Source organism: Martes martes (genome assembly GCF_963455335.1).
Source record: "Martes martes genome assembly, chromosome: 13".
In the NCBI taxonomy this organism is placed as follows: domain Eukaryota; kingdom Metazoa; phylum Chordata; class Mammalia; order Carnivora; family Mustelidae; genus Martes; species Martes martes.
Window position 1 is genome coordinate 46,801,629 of NC_137901.1, and position 14,221 is coordinate 46,815,849.

The 14,221-nt window shown below is 44.9% G+C and overlaps 1 protein-coding gene across 2 annotated transcripts in view; it reads right to left on the reverse strand.

Moving 5' to 3' along the window:
- Positions 1-14,221, reverse strand: part of TTC39C (tetratricopeptide repeat domain 39C) — a 104,422-nt gene that overhangs the window by 37,688 nt on the left and 52,513 nt on the right. The window contains exons 5-6 of one of the 2 annotated variants that reach the window (XM_080821900.1): positions 8,186-8,540; positions 6,275-6,443 (exon numbers count right to left, since the gene is read on the reverse strand). In XM_080821900.1, coding sequence (XP_080678026.1) covers positions 6,275-6,443; positions 8,186-8,540 — 524 coding nt within the window. The remainder of the gene's footprint in view (positions 1-6,274; positions 6,444-8,185; positions 8,541-14,221) is intronic. The other variant, XM_080821901.1, reaches the window with a different exon arrangement.

The window sequence follows — 14,221 nt, forward strand, 5'->3', positions numbered from 1 at the left end:
TAGGGATAAAATTCATTAACCTTCTACTTGCTTTTCAGCCCAACAGCCTGTAATGATAGAGTTGAAAGAACAGCATATGTATTTAACCTATTAGCAATTTGGGTTACTATCCTTTTCTCACATGATACAGATTTATCTTTTTTTTTTTTTTTTTAATTTATTTGACAGACAGAGATCACAAGTAGGCAGAGAGGCAGGCAGAGAGAGAGGAGGAAGCAGGCTCCCTCCTGAGCAGAGAGCCCGACATGGGGCTCGATCCCAGGACCCTGAGATCACCACCTGAGCCGAAGGCAGAGGCTTAACCCACTGAGCCACCCAGGCGCCCCAATACAGATTTATCTTGCTGGAAAATGGAGACCAATATATCCCCCTCCCCCTTCTCTCCTACACCAGCTTGAACCAATCCCTCGGTCTGCGTTCTTCTAAGAATAAATGGCAACTCTATTTTTCGGCTCCTGAGGTAATAAAGAGAACCCACGTAGGATGGAGGAAGAGAAGACTACAATTAACAGAACTTCAGGGAATTATTTCTCTTCCTGCATCGCCTTTTTCCTGATCCTATAAATAACAGCATGACATCATGCTGGCCAGGCCTGCTGTTCAAATACAAGAGGCAGGCTTGCTTGGCGACAGATGCAAAGAAACGCTGCTAAGGAACAGCTCCGATCCTGTCACATGCCCCAGAGACGAGCGCTCGGACCCAGGCCTCCGCAGTGGGCGGCACCTCTGGGCCGGCCCTTGTGGGCTTCCTGTCTCTTTCCTCTAGCTGATAAATTAATCACCAAAGGGATCAAGCTCCACTTTTCTGTCCCTGTCACAATCATGAACGGACGGGCTAAAAAGCAACGCAGACCTCCCACTGACTCTGGGGAGCGCCAGTGAAAAATGTCACTTCATCTTAATAAAAGTACAGGGAGAAAGCACTACAGTCCATTTTTCAAAAGGGGACTCAGCTGAAGTCACCTGAAATAACGGGCAGGAGGAAGGTCCACCGACAGGACGCAGGCTGGCGCAGATGTGTGCGAGCCTTTCCCATAGAACTTCGTAGCCCGCTGACGCAGAGGAACCCCGACCCGCTTAGAAGGAGAGGGGATGGCAGGTTGATGTGAATACGGTGGAGGGAAGGTCAACCATCAAAGCAGCCCTGAAGGGCTCTGTTCTGGGGAAAGAAGCCACATCCTATCACGGGCCTTCTCAGAAGGAAGGGGAGGAGGACAAGTACAAAACAGGGAAGCAGACGGTAGTGACAAGGCTGCATTTCTCAGAACAAACAAAGCAGCTTCAAATAAGAGAGGGGAGGTGATCGGGACACACACACACACACATACACACACACAAATATGAAAGGTAGGGTTCATCATAAGTTCTTCAGCGTGGCCTCTATGAGGCCTTGCACAAACTTCCTTTTGTCCTCACAAAGCAGTACTGTGATTGTAATGGTCTGAGAGGCGGTTACAGTCAAGGGCCTCGCAGGCTGAATGGTGGGGGGAGGTGAGGAGGGGGGGCACTGGGGCTCACGTCCGCTCATCTGGGTGCTCATCGCCATAAAGAGAGACTTCATCTCAATACAATCACTTTTTACCTCATTTATTCAATTTACTTCTTCAGAGTCAGACCTGTCCAACCAACACGTCAGCATTTAACTATCTGGTTCTGTACCTTCCTTAGGAGGACAATTTGTTAATTCAATTGTGAAAACAGTTTTGCATCTCCTTCAGGACTGGTCTCAAGAACAGGCGTAGGTGCTTGATAACCAACTTTTTCTTCACAAAGAAATGACATCAGTCCCACTGATCAGTGGATTTCTCACGAATCGACAGACTCATCTATTCAATCAACAAATACACACTGGGAGCCGGTCTTGTGCAAGCCCCTGACTGCTGTTCCCCAAATCCAAGCCCAATGTTTTAAAATGCTAGCATTCAGGGTCAAATCATAGGAGTTCCAGCTTAGAAGACAGTTTCAAAATAAGAATTCTCAAAATGCTCGAATAACAACCTCCATTGTTAGAATGTTTATCACTTTCATTCATTCAGATATTAAAAATCAGCTTCATTACTAGTCATGATATAGAGTGTGTATATGAAAATGTATGCCTGTAAAATCAAATACATATATATATATTACATACTAAGTAGATGGTTAAAACTGAAGCGGAGGGAAGTTGTGCAAATCTATTGTTTAAGGGAAAAAGGGGGACTAGAGAAAAATGAAAACAAGCAATTAAAATGTAGACTTGTCTCAATACTTTTTAAATAACCAAGAAAAACACTCATTCATCACTTGTAGCGTAATGGACTTATCATTACCATAGGTTTACTGAAAAGTACAAAAATTTGAAACTAGAGCTATAAATTCACATTTTAAAATTGAGATTACTATACAACAGCTAGGACCAACTTCAGGGAAAAGCAAATACAGGTGCCATTTGGTACCTGTAGCCCTTCTCCATACATGCCCGGACTTTGCCAATATGGGCCTAGTTTTACTGATGGCTTTCCACAGCAAAACAATTTTTGTTCCTCTTAAAAAGGAGAAAAGAAAGAAATCTGGCAAACCTACTTCCTAGGCTTAGGCACTCGGTAAGTGTAATACCCATCACACACTAGGATCTGCTTAGCCCATGCTGAGTACCACAGGGACCCATCTATGCCTCCCAGCAGCAATGAGAAGTCACACAGAGAAGTCAGCAGAGACTGGACAGTAGGGAGAACCCAGGAGCGGGGAGAAGGCTGGAGGGGGGAGCACACAGCCATGCAGTGGGGAGGAGCAAAGGCAGCAGAGAGAAGATTCCTTCTACGGTCTGGCTGCGCTTCATGCTTCCACAGCCCCACAGAGCACAGGGGCACCCCGTTCTGACGCACCCCAAGTACCACCAAAGGTGTCGAACTCCACGGCTAGGCCAAGTTAGGCCATAACAGCAGGAAATCATGAAACCACGACAGCAAGGGTTATCAAGGGTCAGGACGGGGTGGCTCTGTCGAAGACCATCCCCCCCCACCCCCCAGAGGCACTCCAAATTGTCCCGGGGGCACGTAAACAGTTGTTCATGAAATTAAAGAAAGCCGGCAAGTGCACAGGATTTGAAAATAACGTGTGCAGGAGATGAAAACTAACCACCACGGACTGAGCGCGTCACCCTGCGTGACAGCAAGCTTACACAAAAGCAGCTGTTCAAATTATTTTGTGGATTGACTCACTGAACAAACTTTATGTCCCATGAAGCATCTGCGAGAGTTAAGGCCTGCAGACATGTTCTGTCAGTGTTTGTTGATAAAAAGATCTCGGGGGTCCTATCTGTAGCCTAAATGCTTACTGAAAATTAAAAAAGAAAAAAAAAAATTCTCTGCAAGCAGATGTGTCAGCAGAGCCCGTGTTTTTCAGCAACCAGGTCTGGGGCTTTACAGGCCTTCCGGAAAGCCTCCGACCAGAGCGATAAAACCCCTCTGGGCTGTCCCTCCCCTGCAAAGGCTTCCCCACCCCACCCCCACCTCTGACAGCTTCCTTGGGGTCGCCTGGGAAGACAAATGAAATGCTGGTGTCTGGGCACTGTGAGGGTAATACCAGTAATATTCCAAGCTAGCCCCAAATCCTTTTCTCTTCTGGGCCTTTGGGAAGGACCAAACAGAAACAACCGGCATGTTCCCTTGGCCCTGAGGCTACAGCTCACTCATCAGCAACAGAAACAGATCTTTTAGTCATTAAAAAAAAAAAAAAAAAAAAAAACCAAGCATCAGTTCGGCAAGCAAGCTGCTTCACGGTGAAGTAGTCCTAACATCCACCACCCACACTCAGATCACAGCTCTCTCCGCTGGAAGAGCCCGAATGCCTGCCAAGAACTGTGTCATGCCAGCTACGCACCTCTCCAAACCGCATCTAGAAGGGTCTGATGGCTGCAGCTTCCTCTTCTCTAGGAGCATCCCAGCAGCAGTGATAACTACTCACAGGAATGAACTGTGGCACAGACTAAAACCAACCCCAATTAAGGGTTTGAGGTGGGGGGGGGGGGTCCATCAGTTTAGCTAAAAGTTAAGCTCTTTTGTTTTAAAATAAAAAATGTACTAAAATGGCTGGCTTATTTTTACATTCCTATCAAACAGCTTCAAAATGCAAATTAGGGCATTCATTGATCTGGGGGAGTAAACAGAGAATTCTAAAAAATGCCCAGTGCTAAGGTGCCTTATTGCTGTGCTGCACACAATTATAAATTCTGGCTCTCACCCCGGGTGGCAAATCTGTTCAACACTGAACCTAATCTCTTCATGTTCAGAGTTATTCAAAATATATAATGCCTGCCCTTTAAGAAAAGGGCATTTAATGCGGCACCTGGGTAGCTGAATCGGTTAAGCGGCCAACTCTTGGTTTCCACTCAGGTCTAGATCTCAGGGTCATGAGTTCGAGCCCCACATCAGGCTCTGTGCTCCGCAGGGAATCTGCTTGAGATTCTCTCTTTCCCTCTGCCCCTCCCCTACTCATACTCATTCTCTCTCTCTCTCTCAAAATAAATAAATCTTTAAAAAGAAATGGACATTTAAGAAAACACTGACCCTGTAACTCAACTTCCATGAAAAAATGGTCACTGAAGTGAGAAGGCTTAGTCAGTTTAAAATGCTTTTAGACAGTGCGAATCTGTCCTGCACAAACCCGAGGGAGCAGAGGAACTTTAGTAAACTAAAGTTCCTTCCCTATGTGGAAGACCATAGCCCTGACAGACCGGGCTGCACAGGAAACTGATCCGAACTATGTTTCTAAGACGAAGGGGGAAAATGGGAGACACAGGACAGAAGGCTCATAAGCCTGACTCCAAAGAAAAACAGTTTCAAGATAATGAGAAAAAAACCAGTTCAGACATAAGTATAAATAATTCAGATCCTGGTGAGCTTTTTGTACTATGTTTCAATTATAAATCACCAGTAGAGTCTCTAAAATACAACTTACACACATAAAGGTGAGAAGTCCTCGGCTTTAAGGAGGCACTTCATGAGAGAAAGGAATTATTCACGAAGTAATATACACTCTGTAGCCCACAACAACAACAATAATAAATTAATGAACAAATCATCCCTGTGCTCACAAAAGCATTCCTGGGCAAAAATGTTCAGATGCACTCATGGCGGTTCCTGGGGGCTCACTTCTAGAATCAACGTGCTACAAGGCACCCAGTTAACTGGGGAACTGAGGTCATGGAAACCTTGCTATGATTCCCTGCAAGCTGCTGGTGCACCTGGCATAATGACCACCTGCTTCCATGGTACGATTTTTTTTTCGTATACTTCTCTCTTCAAATCCTCATGCCCCCAAGCAAGCACGCGTGCGTGCACACACACGCGCACACACACACGAAGATAAAAAAGGAAAAATAGATATAAAGGAGAAGCAGAGACCCTCCAAAGGCCAGGTGTGTTCTGCTTCTAGAACGAGACAGCCTGGCCTCGTTCACCGCATGGGCCTGAGAAGTTCCTTGAAACCCTCCTCAATTCCTTTTTCTTTTCTTTCTTTCTTTTTTTTTTTTTTAAAGATTTTATTTATTTGACAGACAGAGATCACAAGTAGGCAGAGAGGCAGGCGGGGGGATGTGGGGAAGGAGCAGGCTCCCTGCTGAGCAGAGAGCCCGATGCGGGGCTCGATCCCAGGACCCCGAAACCACGACCTGAGCTGAAGGCAGAGGCTTTAACCCACTGAGCCACCCAGGCGCCCCTGGATCCCTTTTTCTATGAAACGCAGATGACATTTTGTATCTATGTCCTAGGTCTGCTCTGGGGATTAAATGGGATATCACGAATAAAGCGCCTGGCAGAGGACTGGCCCAAAGGAAGCCCATGAAAAGGCAACAAAAGCTACTGTTGTTTCCAAGCTGATGGCGTCCTTGACATTTCACCCAATAACTTGTGCATAAATCAGTCGTTAACCAAGACGAAAATTTAGAAACAGATTATCAGTAACCCCAACAAAAGAAAAGGATCATATCTTGTGTTCTTCACGGAAGACATGTGCTATGCGCCTGTGTCTTCGGCTGAGAGCACACCAATCTCGTCTCATTACCCACAAGAGCGCTCACCCGTGCCTCGCCCACGTCTCCCCAACAGAAGGTTACTGACTAACATCCTGGGTTCCTGGAAGAGGCTTTTGTAGCAACAATGCGGCGAAAAGCACAAGAACGAAACGTTCCTTGGCCCAGTGACATTTGGGCTCCTTCTGATAGGAGCACCCGGGGGAGCATTACAGAGCCGCTCCACAGAAGGCTTTATGTAAAAACAAGAGGAAGGCACGGTACCTCTAATCGTTGTATGCGTCCCTTGAAAAACATGAAGAGGGAAGAATTTGGATAAGCAGCTTCTTTTTTGAGAAGAATTTCCTTGGCTTCATCCAGGCCTGCTTTGTTATCACTGCCATCCAAGGCAAAAAACGGGCGGACTACAGTATGATACCAGAGCAGAGCCAATCTAAAGAAGAGGGAGAGAAATATTGAGCAAGACTTTTCGTATAGCGGTTCCACTTTTTAAAAACTTCCAGAACACTCCTTCCAAAAGGCTTACTGCGCAGTCTTTGAAGAAGTAAATTCAGAGTATCTTTCCCCGTATTAATTTTATCAATATTCAGAAAACTGAAATGTTGGCACAGCATATATATATATATATATATATATATCTCAGCACACTCCCATCAGGTGAGAGGAGAATAGGATAAAAGCATTTAGCTTGTCCGAGGCTTCCAGATGTCTCTTAAAGGTATGGATTGATGTAAATCTCCGAATTTTCCAATTCACTCATCAATGCACCAGTCAGAAACAGTAACTGGTTATCATGAATTTACTGTCCCCTCATAATAAAAGCATTACTTTTTTGCAAAAGAAAATGCTGTTTTCTTCTGTGTTCACAAAGTTAGAGTGTAAGCCTCAGAATCCAAATTTAAATATGGGAACCACAAACACTAATTCTATTCGAATGGGTTAAAATAATTGAGAGAACCAGAAAAAAGGCTCTTTCTCTGGCCTTTGAGGATGCTCAATTCAAAAAAGCAAATAATTATTTAAAAGTCCCTTACTTTAAACTCATCCTTTCAAGAAAAATACCATGTTAAATAAACTCGGTAAATAAAATAGATTCATTAGAATCTGCTTTAACGAACAGACAAAAATCTTGTACCAACACATGAAATATTTTTATGTAAATGTACACTTCTAGCGTTGTTTATAAAATTGGTTCTTTTCTGGAGATTAGACTTATTTACATTACTAATTCATTTCTTTCCAGAAAATACTAAGATATAAAAAGGCAAATTATCACATTACAAAAATGTTAAACCAAATTAATGAAATACCACTGTTTATGCAATTTAATGACTTTGGGGAGGCACATTTTTGAAATGAAAATTTAATGATATTTTTAGAGCTACCAACTGATTAAGAGTGAATATCCAAATTCCTCAACACTGAGGGAGTTGAAACAGAGCTCACTAAAGTTCTCTATGGCATCAACATTTTTTTAAAAAACTGATAAGTAGTGTAATGTCAATGGACATTTAGTGTCTGGTACAATTACTCAAATTACACATGGTAGATATTTACCAGACTGGGAAAAAAAAAAAATCATAGCTTTTAACTGATGGAGGAATGGGTGAATCCTTGCTCTGGATAGTTATACCAGCTTCTCCACATTCCTGTGTAAATAAATCTCATTTTGGTTTACTCAACAGGACTCAATTTAGTTGACCAGCACAAAATATCCAAGCCACATAGGAGAGACTAATGAACCAACCAGGATCAAAGAAAATTACCCAGTATCAAGGTTCTCCATAAGGATAAAAATTTCAGACTCACTGAAATTCATATTCCTTAAAAATTCAAAAATCGGGATTATGAATCTCAGTGACCGTGATCAAGGTCACAAAAATGCCTTATCAAATCATTGGAGGTTGAAAATAGGTGATCATTTTACCTGTTTAAAATAATACAAGACTCGGGAGAGTCAAGAACAATGTCCTGCTCCCTAACATCCGCTCCAAAGTCAGCTTACAAATAACCACCAGAAATGCAGTTCTCGGCGTTGCATTAAAAGACATAAGGCGTGGCATCATGTCAACCAACCAAGCTATTTACCTGCAGTTTCCTTTAAAGGCTTTGATTGTCGTTTACTTACTTTCAACACTATATTATCTACCAAAGCATTGCAATACAGCTACTCACGTAGCTAAAGGGGCCTTCATGTCCTTACTTTCGCTTGCATACATCAGTGAAGAAAGCCCTTGCAGGCGGTCTCCAGGAAAACCCAGCAGGTTGATGATTTTGAGCAGGTTGGGGGGCACCATGGATATGCAAAGGTGAAAAAGGCCATATCCAAAGCTAACAGCACCTTTCAGTCTGTTTAGAGACTCCTCAGACACCCCTTCAGCCACAATGTGATTATCATTTGCAGCATCAGAAGTCAAAGGCTCTTCAGTTAGCTTCTTCTGATACAGCTCCTGAAGGGCATTGATGTCCAGATAGCATTTATTGTAAATCTTCCAGGCTTTCCTAAGGATCCACCCACCTTTTATATAGGCTACAGAGAAGGGAAGAAAGCAGGAGAAAAACAAGCATTCAAAATAATTTTACTGTAATGATAAGGGACATTGAAGAATGACCTGAAATTCGAGCAAAAATTTAAAAAACAAAAACAAGAAAAATGACCATCTCCCATTGCACCTTGTTTTCTGCGGAGGGCTCCTTATTTGTTGCCCTTTACTACACTGGATGACCACTCGGCAAGAACCATGATCTTTTTTGCTCACCGTTCTACCAAGTCCCTTGTACATGAGCTGGGCCGTAGTAGCTGACCCTCACTGCAAGGCTCAGTGCATGACCGCCAGCATGCAAGCGTCACGTGAACCTGACTTTTGTTCCACACGCCCCGTGAAACACGGACCTCCACCACGTTTCTGAACTGCCAGGGCAACTTTGCCAATAAACCTTTTTCAGAACTCCTCATGTTTGTCTACCCTGTGTCTCATTCCTCCAGAAGTTATAAGTCTAATTCACTGCTAAAGGTACACCTGAGCATCAAGCATGGCAACTTGCCAAAAAAAATAAAACAAACCAACAAAAAGGATGAATCTGTACTTACTGGGTGAACAAATGGGCAGTTCATTAAGGTATAAGTCATTGGTGTTCAATGCAGCAATGCAAACCATCCCCCATTCATCTGTGTCTAATGCCTACTGCGTGGCTTCAGCTCGCCTTACTAGGATGCCAGTATTTGGTCTGTGAGGATGACGCTCAGCTCCTGCCCCAGCCTACATGCAGGCAGATCCAGGGAAGGCAGGTGGCAAAAAGAAGCTATGTCACACCAGAGGTGAGAAGATATTTTTTATGAAGCTGCTTCCGTTATTTCCTGTCAGACCAATTTTTAACACAGTCCTTATCTCTGAAAGAGATTTCACAGACACAACATGGGATTTGCCCAGTTCCAGGGCCCACTAGCCCCTCTCGCACAAGCCCACAGGTCCTGTCTCACCCTCTTCTCCTGTGAACACTTACACATCTTCTGATGGGAGAGGGAAGGGGGAGCTGACTTATCTGTGCTTATCGGAGTGTACCCCACCATACTTCTCAGCAAAGGTCTTCTATAAGGGATTTTCTGCAGAAAAGAGCTGATACACTCAGCACGGTTACCAATATGGCACCAGTCATCTGACCCCAATGCACCAATGGAAAACAAGATAAGCTGTCCTGGGCTCCTGGGCCCTTTAGAACAGTGGAAAAAGAAGTTCGTAAGAAGTTATTTTTAAACTACAGAAAATATGTAACATAAAATCTGATTTTAAAAAGTCTAATCTGAAAGTGATCTAAGAACACATGGTCTATACAGAAAAGAGCCATCAGAGTAGGCCTACTGCTAGGGTTTGAAAGGCCCACCTACAAGATTGGCCCACTGCTGGGGCTGTGAACTTGGACTTGGGAGGGTTTCCAGCACTCTCAGAAAGGATAAGAGTGGCTCACTGTGCCTGCCACCCTGCTTACAGAAGTAGTATGTTTTAGGTTGAACACGCGCTTTCCCCCTGGGGGCCTGGAATTTGGGTACGTGCAAGACAGGGTGTATCTACACATGGTCAGCCCCCAACAAGAGTCTGGGTGCTGGGTCCCTAACAAGATTCCCAATTGATAACAAACCTCACTGGCCAGAGAATTAAGCATGTCCTATGTGACTCCACTGGGAGAAAATTTGGGGTTGCTTGTGCCTAAGTTTTCCTGGACTTTATCCCATGCATTGTTTCTCTTTGGTCATTTTGCTTTGTATCTTTTGCTGTAACAACTCATAGCCATGAGCTTGATTATATACAGAGCCCTCCTGGGAAATCATCTGCCCTCCTGCATCTGAGGGTCTTAAGGACCCCCGATCCATGGAATCAAGCTAATATTTTACTTCACTGTATCCATTTCTTGACAAATGATAACCACATCTCCTATGGGATGACCATTCAAAACACAACCAACCCATAAGTTCCAAGTTCTAGATTGTTAATATCCTGTAGACTAAGTCCACTTAAAAGAATAGTTACTGTAAGAGAGGATGAACAAACAAAAAGAAAGCTTTATTTTTAAGGAAACTATTTTTATAACTTTATAGTTATAAAAGTAATACACGTTTGAAACAACTCATTTAGTTCAATTTAGAAAAAAAAAATTTTTTTTTTTAACCAACTGAGCCACCCAAGCACTCTAATGTAACAAAAATACTTGCTGAACAAATATTACATTTCAGGCACAGTTCTAGGAGAATCAAAGGGAAGTAAGATACAGATCCCGCCTATCAGAGGCACAATGACTCTTTCCTTCTAAATGGAAGTACTGCAAGAAAATGAAAGGTCAGAGAAAACCCTGAAACCTACGGACTAACAAAGCACTCTGGTTGATCTTGTATACCCACAAACAGGATACTCAGTTAGGACCCAAAAAGCCCAAGGTTGAATGGAAAAACAGAAAAAGAAAAAAGGAACACAAAACCAACTGGGATCTAATAAAAAGGAAAACATTGACTACAGATTTAAAAAATGAAAAAAAGAAAATGTGCAAAACCCTAAAGCTGTTCATTAGCTATTGTGCTCCTGTTATGTGCCTAGCACCTTGCCTGGCAACCGAGGGATACAAAAGAACCAGAAGACATAATCTCAGCCCTTCGAATGCCCACAATAAAACTGAAAAATAGAACAAATGAAAAAAAAGTGCATAACATAAGACTATATATAGCTCTATGTGCTTGTTTATGTGCCCCATGGGGTCATATGGAGAAAAATGAAAACAAATCATGTTGAGATGATGGGTGAGTTGTTCCTTATTTCCTTTTTGCCACTAAATTTTTCTATGTAATAAATATATAAATGAATTACTACAGAATAAGTACTGCAGGATTTCAGTAGAAAACTTCACTCCTTCCTCCCCCCAAGCCTAACTGGAAATCTTAAGAAAAATGGTTAATTCCATTTTCTCCTGCATTTCTGGGCCGCTGCGGCTTCATTCAGGGAGCAGAGCTTCCATCTAGGGAAATGTAGCATTCCAGGAGTGAGGAACACGAGTGTGGGAGTCTGAAGGAGCAGGTGGGCAAGCCATTCAGAGCCAGAGTCAAACAGGGGACACAGAGACCAAAGGGGACAGGGATGGTGTGCGCGGATTACAGGGGCCCCCTGATGTCCCACTAAGGGCCTGCACAGAAGTAGCAGGCTACTTCTAGGACTGGGGGTGAGGAGACCACCAGTGTTAGGGAAACGCACTGTGGTAATCCAGATCTCAGGTGAAGAGTCGTAGCAAAGGGTAGTAGGAATGGAAACAAATGCCAAAATCCATCAGTGCCAACTGCACAGACTCGGTCAACAACAACAACCAAAAAAAAATGACAATGGTAAAAACCCTGTTTTTATAAAATAAAACATAATTCAACAGGTCTTTCGTTTCCTGTCTAAGAGAGGAGTTTAGGCATCCGTGTTTAAAAGCATATATTAAAATCTGTAGCAACAAGTTTTAATGCCTTCAGAACCCAAAGTTTTGACTAAGTCAAAGACTATAATTTGTGCAAGACAAAGTTAATGAGAAAGATGTAGAGGCAGATTTTGTCTTTGCTACTCTCTGAGCTCGTGGCAGAGAAACAGCTTCCCCAGGACTCTCACCCTACTTCCCTGTCCCAAATGCTGGAACCAAAACATGTGGGCACAGCCAGACCGGGTCTAGAGAACAAAGGCCCAGTGAGGAGCCGGCAGAGCCAGCCACATGCTGCACGGAGACCGCAATGCAGTTCCCGCCGGAGGGACCCCCAGCCGTCCTGAAGCTATAGCAATGCAGCTCATGAGCACACATTTTCCCAAAAGGCAGAGAAACTGTACTGAAGAGCCCCACATCCTGCACAGCCCTCCCTATGGCTCCTCCAAAAGGTCAAATATAAATCATTCAGCCACTGCTCTCGGTGCCTCTGAAGGAGCACACACAGCAGAAACCACAGACCACTTGCCTTCCCCTATTCAGACCAGCCTCGGTCAGCCGGGTGTAGGGAGAGAGGAAAGTTGGTCCCCATTAAGGGAAGGGTGGTGTGGGGGCGGCGGGAGGCAGGCAGCGGGCGTCCTTCCCAGGAAAGGGCAAGAATTGTCTAGAAAGTGAAAATACCATGTCACACTAATTGACGTTGGGATACATCTTAGAGAGTTTTCAGCACGGGATCGTATCTGGTGGGACCCCCTACCACAGCTTTCTGTCGGTTCACTTATCCTACGTGAGGCTGTTTAACCCTCCAATGAAAGATTAGTTCAGGCTTACCTTTTTTGTAACCCACGTAACAGACTTTGGGAGAAAAATGGTTTTGTTTTCACTTCCAAAATACTTCTAAAAGACTCACTTTTCCAATCTCAACTCTTCTTGGGCTTCAGTGGTGTGCCGCTCCTTCCTGAATGGCATCACCCTTCCTTTGTCCCTTCAATTCACACATGACACACCCACCGTGTGCGAGGGAACAGCACAGCGGGTGCCAAGGACATAGCGGGGGAGAAAGGGCTTCCGTTCTTGTCACCCTGCTCAGGATCTTGCTTGATCTGCCTCAGGCAGTTTCCCAGCTGCTCACGCCCTGTGCACCTGATCTGTGACTGACTTACACGTCCGGTGGGTAGAGTATCCCCCTGAATTAGAACGGATGAGCTCCTCTCTCCCCTACCAAACCACATGTCCCCTCAGGGCAAGAGCTGCATCCCACTCCTCTCTGGAGCCCTGGCACCCATCACCCCACAGTGCGGGGAGCAAAGCAGGGGCTCCATAAGCGTGGGCGAAAAAACAGGCAGACATTGCTGCTGCCCTCGAGATTTCAGTCAAATACTGTGGACAGACACGTGCCCAAAATTTTGTACTGCTTTGTGACGAACTCTCTGACTGGGCACAGAAGTCACGTAGGAGAGTGAAGGGCAGATGACGACGTGAGGAAAGAAGGCTGGAAGGAAGCTGGCCTGGGACGTCCGTGGAGAGGCACGAGAACCATGAAGGGGCTGAGGGCCTTCCACACTGAGAGGGCAGCACGCACAAAGGCAGGGGGCAGGGGGCAGCACAGGGCATTCAGGGAAGCACCGGGAGCTCGGCTTAGCCGGCTGCTGGGAAGGCAAGCAGGCCGGTGGGGAGAACAGGTAGGTTCGTACAGGCCACCTGAGGAAGGAATTCAAACTTTCCCTGCAGGAGATGTAGAAGAGCCAAGTGTTTAAAGCACAGGTCTAACGAGTTTTAGGAAGATGGCTCCCAGGGCAACACAGAGAATGGGGTCTGGAGAAGCAGGGGACTCAACAGCAGGCTGTCCCCTGTGCCAGGGGCTAGGGCCATAGGATACGAGCGAGCACGGCTGGGTTTCTGGGCCTCTCGGAGGGCAGAGGCCCATGGAACCAGACTAAGGTGACAGGGGAAAATGGTGAGGACACTAGGAATTCAGGTATGAAACAAGACACCCAGGGCTCAGGCCCGGGTTCTGTCCTCACTAACAAGGTCTGTCAACTCAGCCTCATCGAAGTCATGCAGCCTCAACTGCCTCACCTGTGAAAGAAAGCAAACTCAGCTGAGGAAAATTTATCAAGCCTATATTATGCCAAGAATACAGAGGTGAGTACAACATAGGGCCTATCCTCAAGTCTAAAAGGGAGGAAAGGGGGTGCCTGGGTGGCTCAGTGGGTTAAGCCACTGCCTTCAGGTCAGGTCATGATCTCAGGGTCCTGGGATGGAGCCCCGAAT